Source organism: Spodoptera frugiperda, chromosome 11 (assembly GCF_023101765.2).
Source record: "Spodoptera frugiperda isolate SF20-4 chromosome 11, AGI-APGP_CSIRO_Sfru_2.0, whole genome shotgun sequence".
NCBI classification, from domain to species: domain Eukaryota; kingdom Metazoa; phylum Arthropoda; class Insecta; order Lepidoptera; family Noctuidae; genus Spodoptera; species Spodoptera frugiperda.
Window position 1 is genome coordinate 6,450,912 of NC_064222.1, and position 27,843 is coordinate 6,478,754.

At 39.8% G+C, this 27,843-nt stretch overlaps 1 protein-coding gene across 3 annotated transcripts; it reads right to left on the bottom strand.

The window, feature by feature from the left end:
* Window positions 1-27,247, bottom strand: LOC118275069 (uncharacterized). Of its 3 annotated transcripts, XM_035592923.2 has the most exons (10): window positions 26,255-27,247; window positions 25,838-25,900; window positions 18,229-18,406; window positions 17,774-17,858; window positions 8,802-17,691; window positions 8,443-8,546; window positions 7,135-7,320; window positions 4,212-6,505; window positions 3,614-4,024; window positions 1-3,475 (listed from the first exon to the last, which is right to left on the bottom strand). In XM_035592923.2, the coding sequence occupies exons 3-10, from the start codon at window positions 18,396-18,398 to the stop codon at window positions 1,987-1,989; spliced, it is 13,629 nt and encodes a 4,542-aa protein (XP_035448816.2). In that variant the 5' UTR covers window positions 18,399-18,406; window positions 25,838-25,900; window positions 26,255-27,247; the 3' UTR covers window positions 1-1,986. The 3 variants fall into 3 exon arrangements, with proteins under 3 accessions (XP_035448816.2, XP_035448814.2, XP_035448815.2); XM_035592921.2 differs by lacking the exon at window positions 25,838-25,900; XM_035592922.2 differs by lacking the exons at window positions 25,838-25,900; window positions 26,255-27,247 and adding an exon at window positions 25,185-25,816.
* Window positions 27,248-27,843: the final 596 nt, after the last annotated feature.

Sequence of the window (27,843 nt, forward strand, 5' to 3'; positions counted from 1 at the left end):
TTTATTAGAAAATCGTTTTATTTCTTTGAAATATTTGGCAAATAAACTATTCGCTTAAGAATTAACAAAAAATAATCACAATAGTACCGACGTTGTACTAACAACCAATGATGATTTATATTTATACAATAATAAAAAAAAACAAAAAGACAGCGAACATTTCTAAGATACCTACAGGAACTACTAATTAAATTGAATGTCAGCGAAATCAGCGCAAATCAAAATAAGGTTTTATTTAAGGTAAGCGTCCACAGGCCCGCATCGCACGCAACGGATTTTAGTTTGTCTTGTATAGAAACTCATACAACTGCGTCCACTGATCCGCATCGTACGGACCGCTCATCGGCAATGCGTACCGATGACGTCGGCAATGCGATTGCTAATACTCGCGTCGGTAATCCGAACGCTACCGAACAGTGGACGCAGTCAATCCGTCCGATGCGTACGATGCGGGTCTGTGGACGCTTACCATTAAACGACAATAATATTTTATACGTTACATGGTTCACCATTTACTTTTAACTTTGTCTTGCCTGCAGTGTAATCTTTATTTTAAACAGAGACAAATATTTCTTACTTCAAAATCAATATTCCGTTGGCGAACCACAACAAAACTGAACATCGAATAAGCCGCGAACTTGAAAAAAACGCGAGTCTACGATTCTACCAATAATTTCTATGTATTACACATACTACGACAACTACAAATTTAATTAAAAACATCTAAAAATATTCCACTTACGTTAATAACATGAGTTTTTATTCGTTTACGAAGATACGTCTAAGTCTACTGAGATGGACTTATAATACAAGATACAAATTCACGGCTTTCCGACAAGTTAGAGTAAGGAACAAAATAACCAAAGGGTTTATAAATGCTCAAAACTATCAACTATACATACCTACTTAATACTTAAATGTAAATCTTAAGAATGTATCGTAAATCACAGATTTCCATATTCATTAATTAATACAAAATTAGTAAAGGACAAATAGTGTGCAAATTTTCATTGTACAGTCAACAAAGTTATTTGATTATGTGGTTGATTGACCGACTGCCATGCCATTTTCAGAGTAAAAGGACCATTGTTAAGCCCAAATTTAAAAGCACTCGTTAAGCCGGTCCTACGCCTGACCTCCGGACATGTCGTCTGCAGTCCCATAGGGTTCACGGAATAAGGAACAGAGAGTGCATGTTTGCATTCAAATGTGTGCTCATAATGTATATTGTGTAGTTAGACAAACTGGCCATAGTGATAGAAATCGATCGGGAAATTTCTATATTAAATGCAGGTAACAAAATAAAGAATTGATTCAGTACAGAGACAGTAACCATTGATTGGCTATGGAGCCGACTAATGATCACAAACGGTATGGCTTCTTAAAAAAGTATACACAAATGTTAGTAGCTACTGTCTCTGTATACCAAATAACTTTGCTGACTGTACACATATTTAATATTATATTCTAATGAAATGTGCGAATTCCTACATCGCTATAGGGTATTATAAGAGTAGAGGCCTTTTAAGTGGCATTCAGTGAATTTTAATGAAAAACTTATATATACCACTAGGTACAGTAACTGCATACAAGATATTTACAAATGTCAGACTAGTTAGCATAATCCTAGGTATACAAAGCTTTGAAGACACACAGATAACGTATGACACAATTGGCAATTATTATTTGGCTATTTTACCCCCAAGCAAACAGGACATGGCCATACACACCTTGTTTAGTGCAAGTTATTAGCGATTTTCGCGTTTATTAGCATAGTTTTAAAGTTTAATTTTATGTGCATATCTAATGACTCACACTAATTAAAATGTATATCAGTCTTGAGTATAAAGTACGAGCATAATGTGATCGCTTAGCGACGTTAGCAACTAACACATATTTGGAGTGACGAGTGTAGTAAGTAGTCTACAATACAAGTATAGTAATAAGTTGATCGTTCAACACTGTTGGGTAAACACTTTAACTTTTTTAACTTTCCGGGGGTGATTTATACATTCCATGTTTCACAATGTCCACTACAACCACTCGTGGATAAAGTCTCATTATTTCTGAAAGCTTCTTCGCAGTGAAATTCATCGTCCTGTTGCATAAAGTTATTGAAGTAGTGCAATGATCATAATCGAACACTGTCTTCGCATTTTTCAGATAATGCGAGACCCCCTCGACACTGTGGGGCAGCTTCGTGGTAGACTTCATAGCCACACGCCTGGTCGGCGGCTTACTGGTCGACTTCCTAGCACTTGTTTTCGGCAAAGGTTTTGAGAAAAATTTAGAAAAATCAATTGCTGTAGTCACCGGTTCGATAGGCTTCGGCAAGGGGCTCATTGGTACCGGTAAAATGTTCACAGGTTCCGGCATTGGTTTAGGCAAAATTTTCATTATTTTCTGTGTAGCGTCCATTGGTTTGCTTTTATGAATAAGTGGAGCAATGAGATCTTCCTCTATTTTCTTCATTTCTTCAGAGTTATGTACGTACGGCACGATGGAGTATTTCAACGGAAGCCCTGGATGGGCCGCGTTGTGGTGGGTCTTTAAGTCCCTTATGTATTTAAATCCTATATTCTCACAATGTCCACAGAAATGAGTTTCTCTGGTCTCGTGCTGCAGTTTAAACAGCGCGTAGTTTATGGGTAAGTTGGGATGAGCTTGCTGGTGATGGTCCTGCAAGGACTTCACGTCCACACGCAGCACTAGGCATATACAACACTTGAACACCACATCACCCTTTTTGGCAAAGTCCGGTTTAACGTTGTCATGTAAATGTGTGACTATTTCTGCGTCAGGTATGGTCTTCTCACAGAACAAACATATGATGGGTGCCTGGTCGTCTTCAGACATTCTATTGGTCTTAGCGGACACAATATATGGAACTCCTGGCGGTAAGGGAGTTTTCTTCATCTGCAGCGGTTGCTCGGGGTGCAGCTTCATGGTGTGGAGCACGACGCCCTGCTTGGAGGTGCAGCTGTACTCGCAGTAGCAGCACGAGTAGGGCTTGAGGTTGTAATGTTTGAGCATGTGGTCCTTCCAGCATTTGGAGGACTTGGTGGAGTACTCGCAGTGTCGGCATCGCTTGACGCCGGCTCGTTTGTCTGCCTCGTCGATGACGAGTCGTTCGTCGTCACTCTCCGGCGGCGCTGGTCTCTTGCCAGGTCTTGGTCTGACCGCGACTTGCTCGGGTGTGGCCACTTTCTCTTCGTAGCGGACTACAAGGAGAGAGTTGTCGGCCTCTGGGACGATCTTCTCGGGAGTGGAAGGTTCTGAGACAGCTGCACTGACTGGGAGTGAGCAACTCTGCACTGTCTTTTTCTGCGCTTGTATAATATTAGTGACCCACGCAGCTCGCATGGAAGGGTCTCGTATCGCCTCCTTGGGCCGGGACGGTCCATCGTGACCCTTGCAATGGAACTGTGCCTCGTGGTATGTCTGGTATTTAGCAGAACAATTGGTGCATCCCCATCTGAAAGTTTTGTAATAAATATTATAGTAAATGTATGTTTTAGAACTCAGTTACAATTTACAATTCACTGTTCGTTTAAAAATCAAAATAATTACAGCTAAATGAATGTTAATGTAATGCTTAGGTAAGATTGCTTACCTAATCTTATTGAGTTCAGTCTCCAGATGATCTCGGAAGGTAGCTTCATCGCCGTACAAGCTGTTACACTTGGGACAACAGAACATCGCGTCCTTTGGAGCTCCGAACTCCCCGAAGGCCTCAACCAATTGCACGGCGGAATACTTCTCAACACTTTCTATAGTCGGTAGGACAGCAGTCGAGGGTCCAGGTCTATTCACTCTCTCTGTATGAATCTTCTGTTTAGCCAAGTTGGCTTTGTGCGCCTGTATGATGCCCGTCTGGTGGTCCAGCTGGGCAGCCACCCACTTCTCCTTGTTAATGTCCTTGGGTAGCTCAATGTGATCGTACTGCCTGCGATGTTCCGACGTCATGTGTTCGACGAGTCCAGTTTTGTGGAACGCTTTGTAATTGCAGAGGCCGCATCCCCATCTGGAAGTTGTGTAGTTATGTTTTAGAACATTGTTTATGTTCTTGAAAATTATACAAATTGATTGTTGAATTGATTGAATCTTTATACCTAAACAAATAAGCAATTTTGATATAGAGCTACAAATGGAACTTGATATTTAATGTTGTTTATTTGAGTAGGTGTCGTGAAAGGTGTTGTAACACTGACCTCCTGTACTGCAGCTCCTCGTACAGATGCGACTGCATGGCCTCCCTGGTCTCCTCCACCACCACACTGCACAGCGGACACCTGTAGTTGATCCCGTTCGGCTCACACAGCTTGCCAAACTTTGCGCATAGTTCTTCCAAACTTCCCAATATTTCATCTTCTACTACTTCCTTTTTCACCAAATTCAAGTCGACGGACACGGGGGCGACTGGAAGGGTTGCAGCTGCAGACGTTGAAGCGACCGCAGATATCACAGGAGTCACCGACACGGGCGGTGCTGGGGACTCCTGCTCCTCTACCTTGACCTCTGGATGGCTGGCGGCCATCTTCTGGCACTGCCTGACCCAGCGCGGGGTGCCGTCCTCGTCGGGCACGGAGCCCACCCGGTAGTAGTAGTAGATGACGTCCACCGGCTCGCTCGCGTGCGAGTGGGACAGGTGCTTGTGCACGTTCTCCAGCGCGGACGCTCGGTACGGACAGTACGCACAACGGAACTGCATCTTGGACTGGTGGAACTTGGCGCAGTGCTCCACCACCTCCGGCCGCAACATACTCTTGAACTGGCAGAAGCCGCACTGCCACGGCTTCAGGTCCATGGTGCCGACGGCGACGGGCTGCGGCGCGGGGGCGGGGGCCGGCACCGTGCTCGCGTTCTCCCGCACGATGATGAGCTGGCAGAAGGGGTGCACCTCGGTCATGTGTTTCTCCATGACCTCGCGCTTGAAGTGGTAGATCTGGCACTTGGAGCAGGCGTAGAGGTTCTCGTCGTGCATCTTGAGATGCTGCATGACGCGGCCGGCCGTGACGGGGCGCGACGTGTCGAGCGACTGGCTGGCGGGGCAGTGCACGCAGCGGAAGGCGGGCGCGGCCGACGCGTGCAGCGCGTCCCAGTGGCGGCGCAGCGTGGGCTCGTCGGGCGCCGTGTAGCTGCAGGCGGGCGCGCCGCACGAGTGGCGCGTGCGCGCCGCCACGTACCGCGGGTACTGGCCGCCCGCCTCGCCCGCCGCCAGCGCCACCACCGAGTACGGCCGCTCGCCCGCGCCGCCCGCGCCGCCCGGCCCCGCGCGGCCGCCCAGCGAGGACGAGGCCAGGTTGACCATCTTGTCGAAGTGCATCTCGTTGGTCTCGAGGTGCGGCACGGGGTTGACGGGCGCGACCTGCGCCACGGGCTGCTGCGCGGCGTGCAGCTGCAGGTGGCGCACCATGTTGAGCCGCACCTTGGTGCTGAACTCGCACACGTCGCAGTACACGAGGTGCTCCAGGATCGGGTTTATCGGCAGCTCGTTGATCTCTTGGGGTTTGAAGCGCCGCTTGCTCGGAATTTCATTGACGCTCGATTTCCTTTTCGGTACCTCTCTATCCTTTTTAGCCCCATAAACAGTGTAACAGGGAATCCCGTTTTCTACGACCGAGGTGACAGTTACGTCTTTTTCTTTATGTACATTCCTGACATGTTTCTTGGTGAGAGCGATGGAGTTGAGGTTGGCGCGACAGATGCCGCACTGGTATATGTTCCGGTCGCAGTGGTCGTCCATGTAGTGCTTCATGATGTTGTCCCGGCTGGACGCCATGTACGGGCAGTGCGCGCACCGACACCCCACCTCCTTGTTGGGGTAGCAATAGAACAGATGTTTCTTCAATCCATGTATGTTCTTGTACACTTGTCGACATTTGGGACACGTGCTGAGTATATCAAGGGGTACTTTCTGCTTAGTATAATCTTGCTGAGCAGGGGAATCCATATTGGAGAGCGAGTCTTCATCGGACAGGTCTATGACGGGCTGCCTGGGCTCATCGTCGTCGCTGTCTAGTACGACAACGTCACTAACCTGAGGCGTGCGTATCTCTTCAGCTTCGATTTTAACGAAGGGTGCAGGACTAGCTGTGTGCGAGTCATCTGGAGTGACACTGGGGGCGGGAACCACTGGGGAAAGTGCAGGCGGAGGAACATTGGCTTGAGAGATTGTAGCGAGAGGGTTGACAGGTGTTTCTGGGAGGGTTGGAGGCAACAGTGGAGTAACATTGACTGTAGTATTGACTGGCTCTGCAGGTTGAATTATTTCTTTAGGCGGTTTCGTATCCGGGGGGCTTGCGACCTGTGTCTCAACAGGCGGGGCTGGTTCAGACTGTGCCCCCACCAGGATGTTCAGTCCTATTAATTTCTCTAGGTCCAAAGAACGTTCTGCTTCCCTCACTGGATCCTCTTTAGATGTGCTTGGTGTTACATCTTCTATGGGCACTTTCATTTTGTTCAGGAAGGCAAGTGGGAGCACCCTTAACTCATTGGAACCCTCCTGGAACAAAATAGTTACATTTTAGGTTAGAACTTTATACAAATCAATGACAAGAGATTCTCGCTGTAATAATGAGAAGCTAGATAGGCTGGCTCTACTATAAATACGGGTAAGCAACTATAAGGCAAAAAAAGCTTTGTAATATACATCAACTAAGCAATAACAGTGGATGTCCAGACCCGAAACAACAATTTGTGAATCAGACAGAGTTGCTCCGTGCAGGAATCGAACCCAGCATGTTGCACGGCAGCCAGTGGCCAAGCCACCGCTATAACCGTGCAGTCAAATACTGTACAAACTACACTTACTTTAACTAAAAATCACGGTTAACTCACGTATTATTAATGGAGAAAAGCTCTACTAGTTTCGAGTCACAGAGGGACTCTTCATCATGAGAAAAATGCTAGTAGAACTTTACTCCATTGTATACAATTATGTATATATAAATACATTGTATAGCGGCATTCATTACGTGCCGTAATGTGCACCTTTGCTTACCCCTTGGGGATAAAAGACATGACATTACGTTACGTTACTTTTCACCATGAATATACGATTATACGTGAATAAACCGTGATTTTTAGTTAATTAAGTATGTCTCACGATAGTTACAATAAAAAAAAACTTACTTTATTAGTGATGATACGTAGATAAGCCTGCGGTTGTTTGGCCGGGTGGCTGGTAGCGACGTGGGCCAGCAGTTCCGCCTCGTTGTCTGCGCCGAGCACGCACCAGGTGCACTGGTACAGCTTCAGGCCGTGGCTCTTCATATGCTGCACCAGCTCCGGTGGACTTGCAGCTTGGAATTGGCATATCTGGAAGAAAAATATGGACATCATTATCGTCATTCAGGCAGAATTGGGCAGTTTTCTCTGTCAAAAATAAATTCTTTAGAGTATTCAATGCAATAACATATTCAAAAATAATCACACTTTTTATTCATAGATTTGTTGATCTACATAATTTTCGAATTTTTCTAGCCTTTAAGTTCCCTACTTTTGGGGATCCTGCTGCCCACACCTTCTATTAGAGCAGTCCAGTCTAGTCAGTCAGTCCAAAAGCAATATTATATCATTGTTTGTGTACATATAAGGGACCACTATTGTTATTACTTTTTTCATGGTAGTCCCATACTCAGATTTTCTCATTCACTCATAAAATCAGATTATTAAAATCAATTGCTCGTCTCAGTTGTCTCCTTTGGAATAAGTTTTATTTGAGCTTTAACCATGGTATTTATTGGACAGTGATTGTTGTCTACTTTTTTTTTTCATTTTGTGTTCCATTTTATGCTGTCCATGGACCACCGGTTGAGAACTACTAGATTAGAGGCTGGTGTTAGTTTTACTACAAGCCATAATAAGTATTAAAATAGTCTTATAATGTTATAATTAGTATGTAAAACGCAAGTCAATAATATATAACTGCTGAATACAAGGTGTAAGGTTACATTGCATTCCATCTCTGGATCTGGCTAAGTTTTGTCAACATGTGCAAGTTTGCATGTACAATATGCAGGTATCAGTTTACATATGTATGTGTTATACAAACATGATTCATTTAATGAAAAAATAATTCCTTCTATACCTAATTAATTATATGTAGCGTTTTCTATAAGGTGAGTATAGACAACATTTACTTGTAACAGAACAACGAGCCGCTGTATGATATGTTCTAGTGTATCATCCTTTTACGAACTAAAATGCTTTGGAAACTGAGCTTTTGCCTGTATTGTACCATTCGTAAGAACTTTACATTACACAGAAATGCTCTAAAAAGTATTGTAGTCTATATTCACCTCACCGGTTTAGCAATCAAAATCGCTTAAAATTTATGAGAATGTTCCTACAATTCTACATACTGCTTTTGAGTAATTTTAAAAAAGCTTTTTTATTCAGAATAATAGTGTGAGGTATTCCTAGTATACTTTTACTTACATAGCAAGTATGGGATGTTGCAGTTGTATGTTTCTGCTGCAAATGTTCACAGAACTTGTCCGGGGTGTAAGTGCGGAACTTGCACTTGTTGCCATTGCTTTCCGCTGGAAATAAATAGTGATATACATTACTTTACTAGTACAGTGGTTGTCATTACTATACTAACTGCCGCACTCAGAGTAATTTAAAGCAATTGTATTCAATACAAAATCGTTACTATGGAATAGTTTAAGTTATCATTAAATGTCTCTGAGTGCGGCAGTTAGAATAAGTTAATAAATTTTTATTGTAACTTTTAGTTTTACTAAAATAATGTAATTGCAAACTCATATTAGTAAAAGTATATGGTAGATACTTACTGTGTTTGCAAAAATAATAGGGCACAGCTTGTTCTCGAGTGAGCATGTTAGCTTCAGCAGGAGGGTTGGCAGGCACTGTGGTAGTCCGTAGTACGACAGCCCCGGCGGGGGCCAGCCCGTGCACCTTGCTGGCGTGCACGCCCACCGACTGGCTGGCGGCCGCGCGGTAGAAGCACTGCCCGCACGAGTACTGGCAGTGCCCGTGCTGCTTGAACACGTGCATCACCAGGTCGATGGCGTTGCCCATCGAGTCGAAGTCACAGTACGAACAGTTCAGAGTATCCACCCCTCCCAGGCGCTGGTGTGTCGACGCATGTAGAAGCGAGTCCTCAGGCGAGTCCGACGTGAACGAACAGAATTTACCCGCACATTTAAACACCTTCACTAGTTTATTTCGTACCATCATATTTTCTAGAACGACGCGGTGTTTGCTCGACATAACTCTAGCCTGCACCTCTTCATACTTAAAGATGACTTCGGCTGGCTTATTCTCTGTGTTCACAGTCGGATAACTAGGCTGCAGCAGCGGAGTGTCCGCTGTGCCCAAACTTACTACACTCTGAATTACCGGGAAGCTTGAGGTTTCCTTCGCGGGAGATTCTGCTGTAGATATTAAATCACGGATAGGTCGAACATTAATATACGGCTTAGTAGGAGTCGGACTATCTGAGGTAACTTCTTGAGAAGGTACTTCTTCAGGCGTAGTTTCGGGCACAACTTCCTTCTGGTACACTGGAAAGTCGTCTAAATGCTTATCAAGATAATGTTGTAAACAGTCTCTGAAGTTGTGAGCCCCTTGCGGAGTGACGATAACTTTGCACATGAAACAATATCCCTCCCACTTCTCAGAGTGCTTTAATTGAACATGTTTCTTCATTGAGATCAGAAGAGTTGTCTTGAAGTGATTATCTTTGCCATTAATACAGCAAATGTATTCCTTGGTGCCGGATTCTGTGAAACTGATTTTGAAATGTGGATAGTCAACGATATCGTCAGAGGACTGACTGGCTGTGTCGTCTACACTGCTTTGTGATTGAGGTGTTTGTGCATCTCTCGGAGGCTCAACAGGGTGGTCTACTACGTCTGCCGGTTGTTCTTTTTCACTCGGACTTTGGGATTTTTGTTCGTCTTGCATTACCTGATCTACATTGTCAGTTTGCTCGTCCGTATCTACCTTTTCTATTTTTATTTTCGCTATACAAGGAGCGTCGCTGGCATTGTCGTCTGCTTCAAATGTAATCTTAGACTTGATACTCGGCAGTGGGCTCTCAGGTTTGGTACGCTTACGCAGCACTCGCTCAGGTTCACAAACAGAAGGTTTGGGCTCTGTTTCGTCTGTAGTAACATCATCTGTTTTAATCTCCTCCTTTAGTGCGATACTCTTTAGCATTGATGGCTCGGGCGCATCGCGCTTTCGTAACAAATCTTTCAATGCCTTCTTAGACATCGCTGATAGGTTGATAGTATAAACAAATGTCTGTTCATCATTATGACGAACGATGACATGTGTTTTAAGGTTTTCAATAGAAAGTTGAGTAAAATTGCATTTTTTGCAAATATATCCGATGAGTTGACCCCCTGTATCTTTTGGAGGTGGCGGGATATCCAAAGAGAATTGGCATCGATTCTCGTTTGTGCACTTGGAACAGTTGTGCTTATATTCGCCAGTGTGCATGCTAACCACGTGCCAGAAGAATGTTTCTAGCACAGTCTTATTGTACGCGAACTCTTGTGAACAGAAAATGCAAACGTATTTATCTGAAGATATTTTGCTAATTGCTTGGAAGTTAATTTCTTTACATTGTTCAATGGCTTCCTTAGCCACCGCAGGAGTCATACGAGATAAGGGAATTTCAACATGAGGGTGCTCATTTTTGTAATGATACACTATGTCTGTACCAGTAAAAGAACACAGACGGCACGGATAGACGAGCTCATTCTCACGGAAACAGTAGTTTTTATCAGTGAAACAATCCATATCTAGTGTAGTCATTTCCTTGTCTGACGCTAGGTTTATAGCCGGAGGGGGCTCTAGAATCGGTTTGGTCTCCATTACTTTTTTCTTTTTATATTTAGGTTTAATAACTCCATCTTGCCATGCAGGGCGCTTGCGTTTTACCTTTTTCTTCATGTCAGCCAATATGTCTGAACTTCCACAACTTTTAGAAGATGCTAACGAAGCAAGAGAACCCTCATCGGAATCAGTGCTGTTGTCAGAATCATCATCGCTCATCTTCTCTGTGGTCGTGTCTCCACAAGACTCTACTTCGAATGCGTAGGGATCCACGTCCTTCGTATTTTTGGTCTTTGATTTAGGGCCTGGTTTGTATTTAGGTTTTTCTGGTTCTGGAGTTTCAATAGGAATTTTAGGTTTAGGTTTCGGGCCAGGCTTCTTTCTCACTTTTTCGGGAATAGACGGGTCACGACTTTTATCGGCGGCAGCGTTCTTTACCTTTTCCGGTGTTACGGGCTCGGATTCTGGTGCAGCTACTTCATCATTCTTTGTTTTATCTTCCATCATTTTTGCTAAACGACACATCCTAATACCAGAAGTACTTAAAATATCATCTCTTATGAACTCTTTGATGTCATCGTGAAGTTTTTGCAACTCGCGTGGAGGTTTTTTAGGTTTTTGTACGACCCCGACAGCAGCTGTACTAGCTGTAGCGCGAGTGACACGTTTTTCTGCAACTGAAGTAGCTTTCTTAACGTTTCCTTTTTTGGTAACTTTTCCTTTTTTGGCAACTTTAGTCTTTTTATTGGGCATTTTCTTTTTTACTACAGTTTTTGTGACTTGTGGACCAGTTTCGTCAGTTTTGGTAACTTCTTCCTCCATATCAATAAAGGTATCATCATTATCTTGGACCTCATCATTAATACTTTCGTCTTGAAATGATTTCGAGTCATCGGCTTCGGGTACTAGACTGGCATCAGAATCTTTTATATCATCATTCGAAGCGGAATGTTTGTCCTTATTTTCATCTAGTTGTTCTGTATTATCCTCCTGTTCATCATCAGAAACAATTTCTTTTAATTTTTCTAGTTTCTTTCTAATTTTCTCATTTTCTGATTGGCCACCCAACATAGACAGTAATTTTTCGATTTTAGATTTATCTTGCAGAACAGTTAGTAGATTTCCTAGTTCTGAATCAGAAGCTTTGTCTGTATCTGAGGAAGTAGGTTTAGGTTCGGCAGTTTCTGTAGAAGTTACGTTAGTTTCGCTTTGTATTTCTTCATTGGTACTGTCAGCTGCGCAGGTGTCACTATTATTTTTGTCCGAAACATCATCGGTATTGATTGTACTGTCCGGGGTAGAGCAACCATCCATACTTTGCTCATCTGATTTAAGTTTATTTTCAGTTACTACCGGTTCCATCTTAGATTCAGTAGTGGAAACTAGATTATCGTTTGCAGTAGTAGGTAATGTATCAGAAGTAACATTTTTATCTTCGACTTTATGACTTTTGTCCGAGGTTATTGCAGGTTTTGCCCTTTTTGGACTTTGTTGATCGATATTCTTTTTATCTAAATCTTTAGAATTTTCTAGATCCCGTGTAGTTTCTGTATCTTTATTACTATTACTTTCACTTTCTTTAGTAGTAGCAGCTGGTGAAATACCAAGTATTCCGTTATCAGATGTTTTAGACAATTCATCAACTGCTTTAAGTACCTGGTTAAATTCTTCTCCATTATCACAAGTGTCCTGTGGAGTAGTAATATTCTGCATCATATTTTCAACAGTTATTTCATTCATGAAATCATTGCTTGGTTCGTTTTTAGATGCGGAATCAAGATCGTTATCTAAGTCTGCAATCAAAGCATTAATATTATCGAGAACAGGGTCCGAGGCAACATTTTCAGAAAACATTTCGAGTTCTAATCCGAAATTAGTATGAATATCCACCAAGTTCGTTTGTTTAGCTTTAGTGTTCACTTTAACAGGACTGCCTGATGGCGGGGTTGCGGTAAGCTTATCAAAGTCATCATTGACTGCTTTACTTTTCCTTTTTCTTATGTTTGAAACTGGACGGTCTTTACTCTTACTTTCTGTGTCAGATTCCGAATCACTTATTATTGCTTTCTTGGCTTTTCTAGGTTTCGTAACTATTTCATTCTCAGAAATAGACGTAGACAGTCTGTTGCGTCGCCTAGTTACTCTTTTTTCAACAATTTCTTCACTAGGTTTAACGGTCTCATCAATTTGTAATGCATCCGTTTCAGAATCAGACGATACAGAAGGTTCTTTAGTAATCCAATTGGGTGTCTCTTTACTTTTATATGTAGAGGCCTCATTCTCTTTTTCTTTCGATACATCTTTATTAATTAACTTCGGTGTTACATCTTTAACTTTATCTTTGGATTTCAAAGATTCTTCTGCACTTATAGGTTTACTCGCTTTTTTCTCACTCTCTTTAGTAGCCTCACTCTCTTTAGTAGTCTCACTCTCTTTAGTAGTCTCAGATTTTTTAAGTGTCGGTTCTTCTGCAACTTTTTCCTCGACTGGACGTTTGATTTTAGGAATCTTGTAATTTTTGACACCATAACCAGAAGCTAAAATAGCACCCTTAACAATATTATCATTAGAGTACACTATCCCACCTTTCTTTGTGCGAACGTCTTCGCCATATCTATCATTCTTGCTTCGTTTTGTTTCTTTGCGCATTCTAGGGTCTCTAGGGTTCTTCCTAGGAGAATATGTAGATTTTGACGAGTTATCAACTCGCTTTTCCTCCTTATGTTTTTCATAAGATTCTCTTCTACTGCGAAAACCTTGTTCTGTATTAGTTTTGGATTTTGAATCAATATTTCTTATTTTAGCAGTGTCAAACTCTTTAGTAGGATGCACGTATGTTTTAAAATCAGCCTTAATTTCTAGGAAGCTCCTTTTTTCTTTCTGATCATCAATCAAATCTCTGCCTACACTAGAGGCTCTGCGATAATCTGCCTTTTTGTCTCTCTTTTCTACATTTAATTTTAGATCATCTTGTAGATCATCACGTTGACAACTAGACTCACGGGTAAGTATTCTTCCAACACTTGCTGCTCTCTGTCTTCTAGCATCAAAGTTATATTCGGAAACTTGATGTCCTTTGCTTTTCTCCAGAAACTTCTGGAATGTTACATTAGTACTGGTATCAATAGTGAATGAACGGCCGGCGGAAGGTTTTACTGACAACAAAGATTTCTCTGTCTCAATAGAGGAATTTCTTCCAATGCTTTGAGCTCTAGACGAAGATCGTCTTTGATCTTCGCGTGAATACTGTCCAATACTCTTTTCACGATCAGCGCGTGAATACCGACCAACACTCTTGTCGCGGTTATCGATAGAGTACTTACTACGTCCAACATTTCTTTCACTGTGGCTACTATGCCTATCTTCATAGCCACCATATTGACCACGTTCTCTTGAGTACACTTGATCACTTTCATGATCTTTAGATAACGAGCGTCCGGCGCTTGGTTCACGTCTTGAAATATCTCTACTTGTTTGACGTCTGAACTTATTATTTCGATCTTGTTCTCTATCCTGGCTTTTATAATTCTCTGTCCCGCTGAAAGGCTTTTGTGAATTGTAAGAATTTCCACGGTAATAACCGCGGTCTTTGTATCCTCGATCCCTCTCATTGGATAGAGAATTATTTTCGTACTCAGATTTCCTATTAAGCCTAGGATCTTTAGTATACTTTTGAGCATTGTATTCCGGTCTACCATAGTTATTCATCGTGCCATCCGAGCGACCAAAGGGATGAGTGGGTGTTTTTGGACATTCAAGCAATCCATATGATTTGTTCTTTGTCGAAGGACCATCGAATCTAGTAAATTGATGGTTCGGTGTCGGCGGGCACTCATTTCTTCCAAAGAAAGGAGTTTGTGTTAGTGGAATATTTGAAGTCTGAGAGTATTCAGGCATGTAAGAGTTACTAGCGAAATTATGATTCTGATTATGTTCGGACCTTCCAAAAGAGTGACTTGGTGTAGGAGGACATTCTGATCTTCCAAAAGGATGGCTGGGTGTAGGTGGACATTCGGCTCTTCCAAAATGATGGCTTGGCGTAGGTGGACAATCAGCCCTGCCAAAAACATGGCTAGGAGTTGGTGGACATTCGGCTCTCCCAAAAGAAAGAAGAGGTGTAGGTTGGCATTCAGATCTGCCAAAGGGGTGGCTGGGTGTAGGAGGACATTCGGTCCTTCCAAAGGAATGGCTAGGGGTAGGAGGGCATTCAGCTCTTCCAAATGAATGGCTTGGTGTAGAGGGACAATCAGTCCACGAGTGACTAGGTGTTGGAGGACACTCAGCTCTTCCAAACATATGACTTGGAGTTGGTGGACATTCGAGTCTGCCAAACGGCTGACTCGAAGTTGGTGGACCTTCGGCTCTTCCAAATGGATGGTTTGGTGTCGGTGGACATTCAGCCCTTCCAAACATGTAACCTGGCGTAGAAATATCATCAGTTCTCCCAAATATATTAGACTTCTCTGAAGGTATTATAGGAGTCTGTGGACGCATTTTTCCAGTACCATAATCACCGGTAAAGTTGCCGCCGTATCGTGCACTCTGAGACATGTCACTTGAGCTTTGCCTTAGCAATTCTGGCTTATCTCGCGCGTCTCTAGCCACTGAGGTTTCTCTGGTTTCACCCAAACCAAGCGACGGAACGTATACATGTTTGTTTTTTGGTTCGATGTCAAATGACTGATGATGAGGCATCGTAGCTGGACTTGAAGAGATATTCGAAAATACAGATCTTTGCATTCTGTCGGAATTAAGAGATCGTGGACTAGGACTTTGGCTGGATTGAATATCTCTTTTCATACGGGGATCAAATATTGGGGCTCGACTTGGACCTTTACTTTGGTCGGTTGGTATAGCAGGTTTTGTCTCATTACTCGATAGTCCTGCAACATTGCCGAATGGTAATGTAGGTATACTATTGTTTGGAGACAACATCGGCAAAGTTCTCATATCTACATCGGCTTTTGGAACTACCGGTACTGACTTCACTGGGTCCACTGGTATAATGACAGGAGGCGCCGATTTAACATTATTAACATCTTCACGATCAGGTGACTTTGGAGCGAGGTCGTTATGACCAAGGTCGTCATATAAATCAGCCGGTGTGATTAAGTCATCATCTGAACTATCATCGTTGAAAGACATCGTTGGTATGTTAAATCTTTCACATTCCTTCTCAGTTAATTTAAGACTAGATTTCTTATTCGAATCTTCTTTAGAATCTATTTGAGGAAAATAATGTACAATCGGATCCTTAATTTTTCTGTTGAATTCTTCAGTTTTCTGTTTATAGTTTTCAATAGATATTCTTTTTACTTTAGGTAAAATTTCTTTCGCACTCGCCACTTTATTTATTTTCGGTTGATGTAAATGTGGTGTTTCTTCTGCACCTGGTATTGTTATAGTCTCACTCAATATCTCGTTTTTGAGAGCTTGTAATATATCTATTTCCGATACTGTACTGCTAGTTGGTTTTTGTGGCATTGTTTTATCATGAAGTAATGGAATTTCAACAGATTTCTGCTCCATTTTCTCTAATTGTGCTTCAATAGATTCTGCTGGCTTAGCTTGGGTATCTTTATCAGGTCCGGATACTTCAGAATTAGTACTTTCAGTATTAGCATTAGGTTCAGTTTTACTTTCTTCTGTTTTATTTGTTTCTGATTCAAAACCATCAGCAATTGGTTTGTAAAAGTTTGCAGTATTTTTTACATTGTCTTTTATTGTATTTGATTCAGGTGTTGCTTGTTCTTCTGGCTTTTTATCATTGGTATCTTTATTTACTTCTTCACTGGCTAAAGCTTTGGTGTGAGAATCAATCGATATATTTGGAGTATCATTTTCAATACTTTTAGTTGCTGATGATTGTTCCGCTGTTATTGGCTGAGTTTTATCAACTTCTTTAGTTTCCGTGTCGTACATTTCTAATTCGGAAACGTCAGCAGTTTTGGGTAAATTTAAAGAATCAGTTTTAGGCTTATCAGAGTTTAACATAAGACATATCTGAATTTTACGCGACTTTTCTTTGTCTACTGCATCTTTTGGTTCATTTTCATCTTTAAGCACTAAGTTGCCACTCAAACTACCATACACGTTCTCAATAACTTCACTCTCGCTATCTGATAGTTCTCCTTCTTCGACTTCTTCTCTTACATTCTTCTTTTTAGATGTCGATGCTGTCTTCTTTTTGTAAGACTTTAATATTAAGTCAGATATGTCATCCCTGGCACCAGTTTTCTTCAACTCTGTTAATATTTGCTTTCGTAACTCCCTTAAAGTATCAATATCTACGTCACCATCTTTGCAATTGATGATTCTTGAGAATATATCTTTAGTATTTAATGTGCTTAAACTGTCTTCAGGCACATTCAATGTAATGTTTAGGCCTTTAGTAGATTTGCGTGTTGTCGATTCCTTGGATTTTTTTCTTTCTCTCTTATGGTATGAGGGGGAAGGTCTTCTAGGTGACCTTCGTGGTGATCGTCTACTGAATAGAGGCTTGTCTGGCGTGCCCTCAGATGAAGACCAGCATCGCGACGAAGTATCGGGTGAGACGAGCACTCGTGTGTAATTTCGTTTCGATGCTGAAGGTGGAGGCGATGACTTTTCCTGTTTAATTTTTGTTGGAGATCGAAGAGACGGGGACAACGATGGTTTGTTCGGTCTCCTTTGAAAAAGAGCTGGCTCTTTAGAACCAGCAGTACGCATTTCCTCTACTTCACCTCTACTCAAAATCTCTGGCAGTGTCTCTTCAGTCTTCACAACAGTCTTGAGTTTGCTTCTGACAGCTTCTAAGTCAGATTTTTCTTGGGCCGTAGGTGTATCTATAGCAAACCCAGGATCTGGTGCCTTTTTAGCAATTGGTTTAAAGTCCCTCTATAAAGAGAAAAAATAATTATGTAGTTGTAAATTCAATTAAAACTTAATTCAAGTGTACTTGTATTATAAATAAACAAACCTTTTCCATTTTGGTTGTGGCGTCTACTTTTCGGTACAAGTTAAGCAAAACCTGTTCACATTTGATTAAGTTCTCCATTTTCATTCTAAAAACAAAAATGTCATGGTTTAGTAATCAATCTTTAAGCATTATACAATGGTAGTGCATCATTAACAAAAAATCTATGTTGTGTTATCAGCCGTAGCAATTTCTTTAGTTAAACAGTAACTTTACAAATTCGTACTTTTGATATCACTTCTGCTTCTGACAAAAGCAACACCGAAAAGTACCTATTGCGAAAAAAAATCAAGCATATTTTACGTGGTAAGCATCACTCGTGTTTTTTTTTATTATTATCTAATTTTTTGGACTATAATTGTAACAAATCAACACAAACCCACAAACGTTACAAGTGTTTAAAGAACAAAAGCTTTTAAATGTACAAAGCAATAAGGTTTAAAATTAACTTTAATCACCTTTTCTTCTTGTCTAAAAGCAGGAGTCTTAATGATCTGATTTTATCGAGCTGCGCCTGCCGAGGGTTTGAGGGTCCAGTGCAGGCAGTCTCCAGCCTCCTGATCATATTCTCCAGCAATGGAATGTGCTGCTTCATCTCTTCGAACTTCCGTTCGTATTCCGGATCCATTTTTATGGCTGTAAAGAAAATCAAAGTTCAGTAAATTCTTTGTTGCTAATTTAAAACAAAACAAAGCTATTTCGTAATACGTCATTATTGGTGAGCGCAAACCATTCATACGAGTGCACGTTAAAAAAACTGTATAACTTAATGAGTAATGAAGTCCTTTTTTTTTTGAGGGGGGGAAATCATCCAATGACTTCTCCCGCCTTGGGTGAGGCGGGAGGAGTGTCAAACTCTTACTTATTAAAAACCACCCCGTTCCTACTCCTGCTTTGAGCCGGAGCCTCGGCAACCTTTTACGTTGTCCGCAGCTCGAGTAATGAAGTCCTACTACTAGTCTTCTTATCAATCTATATGAGTCATACTTTTTACGTCCCGTTATTAAATTAACCTTTTGCGCATGGCCTTATTTTATTACGATTTGCAACGGTTGGATCGACGACGTACAACCATTTGTATAATTGCTACAGAAAAGTTTTTAAAAATACACAAAATCTTATCCAATTAGTCGAAACGTAAGTCGAATAGTTAATTCATACGTTACAAAGTCCAAGATAAACCACAAAAATTACTAAAAAAAAAGACGAATTTAAAGAATTATAATTACAAAAACCTAAAATAAGAGCCGTAAAGGAACTAAAACCTATAAACAGTTTCATATCCGTTGAATCTGGTATTATTACTATCTCGAAGTAAATATCACGTCGCCTACATGATTCCGTGCCGATGCCGACTCAACTCAATAGGGATGATGGCGGGGTATGAAAATTAAAAATCTATTTAGTCCGTCAGTTACGTAATGACAAAATAGTACCGTAAATTTTTATTTTGGCAAAAAAAAATAACAATCTTAGATAAAACTAATCAAAGTATAGGACTGGGAGCGTACAAAATGTATGTAGAAGTGAAATCACGTGATATTTTAAAATAGTCTACAAGACGGACGGACGAATATAAAAATTAGTCATCTACCCTATTCAACTCCAACTGGTCACCGAGACGAGTCTGTCAGCACCTTCAACGAATAACCGTTGTTGTGATGTTAGTTTGTCAGTTTAGTAATTACTTGTTCTTACAAGTATGACAAAATTGCATCACGTTACATTAATATTTTTATTGTTTACCTAATTACATTAAGAAAATCTTTTTTATTTGCAAATAGATTCGATACAATTATTTTTTAATTAGTAATAGGTACATAAGCCAACTAAATGTCATTACCTAATAGTTTTAAAGTCACCGAAAATAACGTAAAAAAATACCGCCCAACAAAGATAACAATAAAATAACGTAAAACTCAACAGCTTAACCAACCAATCAGAACGCCGACCGAGCTGTCGTTTCGATTACATACTTTAAACGTAAACCTCAACGTAAAATTCATACTATGGATTACAGTATTCAACATATGAGACAATTGTCTCACAGCTGGCGAGGGGAAGCGACCAAAGTCCTCTTCACACGCTCCAATATCCGGATATTGGGTGCCGGGTTGAAGCGATGAAAAGAAGTCATTTGCATTCGTTTTCAGATGCACACAGCGAAACATTGAATTATACAAAACCAGTTTATCATGGCCTCAGTTTGTGTGATCTTTCCGCACATTCGTCGGTCAGTTTCTACTGATTTTTCATAGCTTCATGTGTACTTGTGTAGGTAGCTGGCTGCACCACATTCAATGCCGGATATCCAGCCTTCCGGCATCCGGAACGTGTGAAGAGACACTCTCGACTTCTCGCTTAGAACGTTCAATAGTTATAAAGTCCTGGCACGAATGATAGTCAGATTTTGATTTTCAGTTATTTCTAGATATATCCATAATTACATAAAAGAATGTGTTGCTAATGAAATAAAAAGCAGTGAGGAAAACACAATAATTATACAGTGTAAGGTCGTGGCACGAACGATAGCCAGATTTGACCTTTGCACATAATCAAGTTTTTCCAGAATATGACGTTTGCACATAGTCAGTCGCAGTTAACACCAACTAGTCAGTCACAGAGTCAAAGGTTGGTCAGAAGTTGTTGAATTTCCAAGTGTTCATACTATCTATTGTCTCACGACGAAGATGATGTTCATTTTACTTTATTTAGATTATTATATTGTTATATATCCGTAGATCTGAAGAAAATCTTAGTTTCAATACTATCTTGTACACAGTCACACTCTTTCTTGCCGTTTCTCAGCTGTTTCTAGTATTTAGCTCTACACGCTTCTCGGTCTTCATTAGCTCTGGGACAATGGCAGTCCAGAATGCATCAACACTTTCACTGATTTCAGCAAGAACTTGTGGCAATTAATGAAATTACAATAGTTGATGAAATATAATAAACACAAACGAGATATACTTGGCAAACGCGAATCCAACTCACAAACTACAAAAAAAAATCTTTAGGTATTCCCCAAATCTCAGTCTACTACTTCGTATTAATGACAAGTGTATGTATACGTAGTATAAGACAAACAAATGATTCATTATTCGTATCAAATTAAGTATCTAGAAATATCAGTTTCTTAAAAATAGTGCTAGGTATCAATTTCTACGCAGATTAATATCAATGGCACGCTTCCGATTACCAAAACGATTGATTGATTTGATTTTATGAGAGTTGAACTTCTTGAAGTCTCGGTAAGATTATCGTTTAAATAAAAACAATGTGATGAATTAAAAATAAATTGGTACCCCTAGACAGACAGACATTCAGACTTCCCAGTCTGAAAAGTTTAATAATAATTCCGAGAAACGGTATATTGCGGAGGGGAGCAATTAAAGACAACCCCAACCTACTTAAACCAGGTCAGCAAGAAAGGGGACTTATAATGGACGTCTTCATCGTGTGACCTGCTTTGTGATGATCGGAATATCGGTCATTTACATTGAAATTTTATTTTACTTTACTTTAGTATGAAACAAAATCAATACATTTTAAATCTATTCCCGCAGAACGTAATATTCAATTTCCAAGAACTGCAATATTACATTTCTCTACCCGATCGTGACGTGATTTTATCCATTAACGTTGTCTTCAGACCACTGGTTTATACTCGGTATTTTTTTTTTTACTTTGACCTATGCTAGGATTTTGTCGTGGGTGCATGACACCCAGACCCGAATCAACAATTTGTGGATCATACAAAGAGTTACACGGCAACCAATTGCCCAGCCATCGCGACAACCGTGCAGGTAAATAATATTAAATAAAATAAAAAACAAGTATAACGTAGTGGTATTTGGTACCAAAACCCGGAAACGGCAGAAGTAATTTAGATTTTTATAAATAAGTCAAATTCAGGAGATGTTTATGAATATAAAAATTAAAAAATCCTGATTAATCCAAAAATAGGAAACAAACCTACAAATTACTAGCCCTATTTAACGACAAAGAGGGCTCAACCGCAAACTCAGGCGAGTGTTATTGTATAAAGAAAAGTTTCGCATACAGTAAACACACCACAGTTTACACATACCACACACAAGTTCATACTTGCTTATAATGTCTTCCACCTAATAATTTTTTAAATGTTTAAATAATATCTACATTGACGCACTAACAAGAGACACCACGTGAGCACTCGCTTACCTATCAAACGTAAATCGCAACAGTCACGAAGAGAGCTGACGTAAGAATTACGTATTATCATTATGAATATGTCATCATGGCACACTTATAGCACGAACTGACAGCACTGTTTATTTATATACAAAACACAAGTCGTTTGAGTAGCAGAATGTGCTAAACTCGGAAACTGCTGGTTCAAATTCGATAGAGTTAAAGACTATCAGTTACGAACTTACGATGAAAAGGAATAGAGCAGGTTAAACCGCGAGGAAGTACTAGTATTTTATTATTAAATAACTACTTCTATTACATACCAAAATCTTTCTATTTATAAATACATTCAGTAATTTATAATTCGAATTGATTTTGATTCTAAAGTGCATTCAAATGCATGTGAAAATCCAAAATGCCACTAGTTATCTCCAGATCAAATCAAGTAAATGCTAAATATACAGTAAGCTTTAATTGAGACTACATTAGTTGGCTATTGTTATTTCATTATTTCAACTGATACTTCGATTGTAAGACAGATGAGCAACAATACATGTCATCATGCTGCTAATAGGTACCTCCAGTTTACCGACACCACGAGAAGAGAATTAAAATACTCGTGATCCGAAGATCGAAAGAACAGAAACACAAGTTAAAAACGAATTGAATAACTGTTTGATGAGGAACTCGACTAGTTTCAAGTCACGTTAGGAGCTCGTATCCATCAGCAGCATTGAATTAGACCCCGTTCCACACGAAACTTCTAACATTAAAACGAGCTTAAAAGTTATAAATTACACTTTTTTTGGAAACACAAATCTTGAAAGATACTGGTGCATGGTGTGGTGCTTCATAATAGCACTGAGAGTAGAATGCGAAATTGGAGAACTCAGCAATCTTGACCGAACTTGTGTAGACAACAATATAAATTGTAACGTTACATCAAGTTACAAGTCAAACGTGTTGTTTCAAAACATCGACAACATACCTAATCACGTCTTGTAGCAGCTTTTAGACTAACATGTAGCCTAAAATGTTATTTAAAGATAAAACTTGACAATCCTGTTCAATGAGTCTCCAAAGTTGAACCGAATTCAAAGGAAGCTTCATCGGTGATATCCGATTTTTCGTAAACATTATTGCTGCAAAGTAAAACAAATACGGGTAACTACTTATGTGACACTAAAGGAACTGATTTAAGATAATAAGAGTACTTGTAATTGTAATAAAATAGGTACACATGAACAAACCTATAGAACCGTTTCACATAAAGCCCACATAAGCCAAAGGATAAATCGAGATTTAGCACTAACGGAATATGTAGTACTAAAACCTCACCGAAAATTATACAAATCTATAAATAGATTTGCTATGTGATGAAATCTCAACTTTCTGATCAACTTGGAAACCAAATGTACTAAATGTGAAGTACTAAATACCAACGACCCCTCCGGAAATGCAAGCAGCACTGTGAAGTGGCATGGACCAGGGATAGGTGTTGAATGAACGAACTGGTGAAATGAACCGTCGACGTACCGTAGACGAATCGACTGGTTCACGGATCTATCGACTGGTTCACCGTCGACCGTCGCTAGGTCGTGTCGACTTGTTCGTGAACGTAGCGTACAACAAAGTCATCTTGAACCTTGACCTATTCGAAGAATTCAACTGGTCATTCGACTACTCGATAATCGAAAAAGAACGGTTTAGTTTCGCTTCCGCTAAAAACGTGGACAACCCATCCTTAGTATGAACTGCATCGTACTAGCACACTTCAATAGTAGCGACATCTAGCGCGTTGAGCACGCAACATATCACCAAAAATAAACACAGCACTTATCACCATAAATACACGACAGGTTTGCTAATCCGTGAAGGTTATGTGTTTATTTTCACTTTATTCTATTCTCTCGCACATGTTCCAACGAAAGAGATGAACCCAAAAGTGGAGGTTATTGCTAGAAACAAAACCTCAATATTACCTAGGTACTTTGTCTAAACTATTCACTCTGCGATCAGCCGCAACAACAAACTCCAGGTTCAGCCAACTCTAGTGGTCACTTCATCGACAATACCATCGAAATCACCGCAACGAACACAAGACACGAAAAAAATTAAGTAACTAAATGCCTTTTATATCTAAAATGTGATATTTTTCAAAATATTCTTAAATCGTCTCTTTCTCTTTAAGTTCACACGACACAACGACGGCCAATAGAAAAATACCACAACTACGCGTCACACGCGAGTCTAAAAACAAAAATATTGTCTATGGTCAAGCTGAGCCTAGGGCTGTCAATCTTAACATTATTGTAAGGAATTGTTATTTATTTTGGCTAAACAAACTTTATACTTTATCGTCAAAATAATATGCAAAGATACATTTCTTTTTTCGATTTATAAATATTTCCGATTAATTTTTTTCGATATCGATATATGGAATATCGAGAAAGTAGGAACCGTAAACCAAAATCAAATATAATAATATTCCAATGGAAATAATTGCTGATTTCATAAATTCAAATGAAACATTTCGTTAAAAATCTGGCAACTTTAGTCAAAAACACGAATACCTAGACAGTTCTTGAGATGATGCACACGTAAATTATTTCAAAGTACTAATCCGAAATAGAGACATACTTTTTCAATTAGCTACATATTATTCAATCATAATGGCTAAAAAAATTTTTAAGAAAAAGTAATTGATGTGGTATCCCTGATCCCTACCTATATGGAGGAGGTTATTGTTTACTTTAAATACCTAAATTCCCGATACGAATTATTTAAAATAATTTTCGGAAGTATATAAACTTCCTTTCTTCAATGGAATACATATTTATTAAAAACTAGCAAACCCGGCGAACTTCGTTTCGCCACTAATGATTTTTCCTGTTTTCCCGCTTTTCTCTTGAATTTTCCTGAATTTTCTTTGCTATAAACCTCACGGAGCCCGAGACCTTTACAACGAATGCAAAACCGTGGAAATCGGTTCGTGCGTTCTGGAGTTATAGCGTCAGGAAGGAAAACCCGACTTATTTTTATATTATAGAATATATGCGTTTGACATAAGACACGTAAGACGTCTTCGATCGATTTCAACAGAACATTTAAATAAAATCACTACTAAATTGTAGCATTTCGTATACAAAAAGGCATACGAATGCAAATAAGTAGCTAAAATACCAAAGGTGACCAGATATTTTCCACGCGAATAAAATAATAATGAAGGTTAATGACCTACCTTCTATTCAATCAAATGCTACGCACAGAATAATGGAATCAAATCACTCATTAGATATAACTAAATGTTTTTATGTTTTATTTAATATAAATTGAAGAACAGTATCACGCGCACACTATCTTCTATAATCCACTGGTATTCTTGCAACAAAAAGGCGTCGCCACGCACCACAGCATTGTTCGCCCTTGTGAACGACCAACGTCCCCTTCGTTTCATGCCATCGCAAGAAATGAACGCGGAACGCGCTAAACAAAATGGCGACCGTCCGCAACTCATGCCAAAGAAGAATCAATTAAAGAACTGACCTTTTTATTATTCTACTATTGGTAGATGTGATTTCATTTTTAATATTTAAGATTTTATAATTTATTTTGATTTATTTAGTACTACAGTATAATTATCATTTTTTTAATGTTAGTTTTGGATATTTTTTACGTAAGTATACCAACTAAACGGAACTTGTGCCCATGCAGTGGTTTTAACGTCATATCCTATTGCGATATCTATGTTCTATGAATAAATGTAATGAAGTAAAATAAAATCACGATCGATTGCATCAAGCTCTTCTAAATATGTGCCCTGATTTTTAAGTGACGTAAAATACCTATGTAGGCATTTTATTTATACGTAAGTATTATCTATCTCCAACATACCTTATTATCCAAGACATTTTAATACGTATACGGCCGATGGCCAATCTTGATCCGCTTGAGCAGCTAATAAATAGCAAAAAATATAATTAGGTAGGTGTCAGTCTTATTTTTAAGTGTTCCGTATACTAATGTAAATACTTACAATGTCTAACATATGGACATAATAAGAGGCTAGCTTAACCGTAGCACCTATTTTGTTATTAACCTATTTTCGCTATCATCACCACGTTATCTATTAGAATCGTCATTTATTATAAAAGTAGGTACGTAATTTCACAGTATGCGACACACTTGAACGTCATTCACAGGCCTGTATGACCCTAAAGTTTTATAGAAATGTACGCGACGCCATCATGCATGAGTTATTATAACGCGTATCATTTGGCCAGATTACGTATTCAAAGAAGCACTACTAACCTTGGTAAAAAACAATATAAAAATCAACGATCTTAAACTTCTTTAACGTACACTCCTTCGGGAAATACTCATGTTGTGTAAATGCAGTAAGTAATATGCATTAACACCGGACTAGTTTTAGATTCCTGTTTTTCTTTGTTCGTCTCTCGGGCGCGGATGGCGACTGCTGGCGGGCTAGTAGCAGCGACGCAAGGACGGCGACCCACGCCCCTCCGGTGCGCGACTAGGGCTCCACCAACGTTGAAATTTAATCATTCGACGGACGGCCGTCACTGCGGCACACTGTCTGTGTTACTCGTTCGCCCAGCTCCGCTATTGTGTAATGTGTTACTCTGCGGTCCGCCACGTCGCCATTAGCTACATTTTGTGCACACTGTGACTCGTTGTAAACAATTGACACGTTCTCGAATATTCGCAAGTAACTTTCGTGACGTCGTTTGTTTTGTCGTCAACCAGTCCGATCCGAAACAAATTGTTAATGGTATCAATGTCTATTCTGCGCAGTCTGCAGTCCTTGCGCGGGCATTAAAAAGACAGGAATGTGTGTCACTTGTCATACAATGTAAAAGGATAAAGAAACACGGAATATTTTCGTCAAAATATTAACCCGCGTCTAAAGAAAACTGTGATTATTATAACTTAAGTGATTGTTCAATAGATTTTTATTCGAAAGGTTGACGTTTTAGATAAAGATATAAAACCGCGTGCAAATATCAAGACTATGTTATCTCAAATATTTCGTGCCGAACTCGAAATAGTTCCGTTTATTCGCGTTACGACATAAAATAGGCAAATATTTACAGTGTGCGCAAAATTAGCTTTAATATTTTACATGGAACGGCTATGGACAGGATATTTACTTACCCTATTATAGAAATCTAATTCCTAATACCTATTTATTAGATACATTATCGAAAATGGAAGGTAAGATTATTGAAGGATGCCGCTAAGTTCTTGAAAATGTACCAGCCAAACTGAAATATGCACCCAGTACACTTATGAATGGTGTACTCGCTTGAATGTTCTACAATGTGAAGAATTTGTTGGTCTAACAATAGTCCCCAACAATAGTTAGTACCTACAACAAAGAATAAATAACTAGTATGCTGGTAGGCTGTCCGTGTGTCTAAAATTGTACGCTACCTGTGGCGATTCGTTTGTTTTGCCTTCTCCAAAATCTACCTGCGTGAAAGGTTTCGCTTCCGCAGAACATTTCCTGCCTACAGCAATTACTGGTCAATGTTATTCATACTAAAGTAGGTTTATAATCATTCAATTGGTGACCAGTTGTATGAATGAAACCAAACAACGTTGTATTATTATCATGGGTGAGCAAGTGGAGTTTAGGTAACCTAAAATAATTATTTTTCCCTATTTATTATACGGCCGAAACTTACGGAAAATGTACGTTGAAATACTCGAACAAGACGGAAGAAATAGGGACAAGTCGGCTCCACAGTTGTTTATATTTCATTAAGTTAGGTACTTTTTATATGGTGTCGTACTAATTCAGATATGTAGGTACCTAGTTATTAGAATCTCATTTACCTAAGTTTTAATGTCTGAGCCTATGGAATCAATAGGTTGGT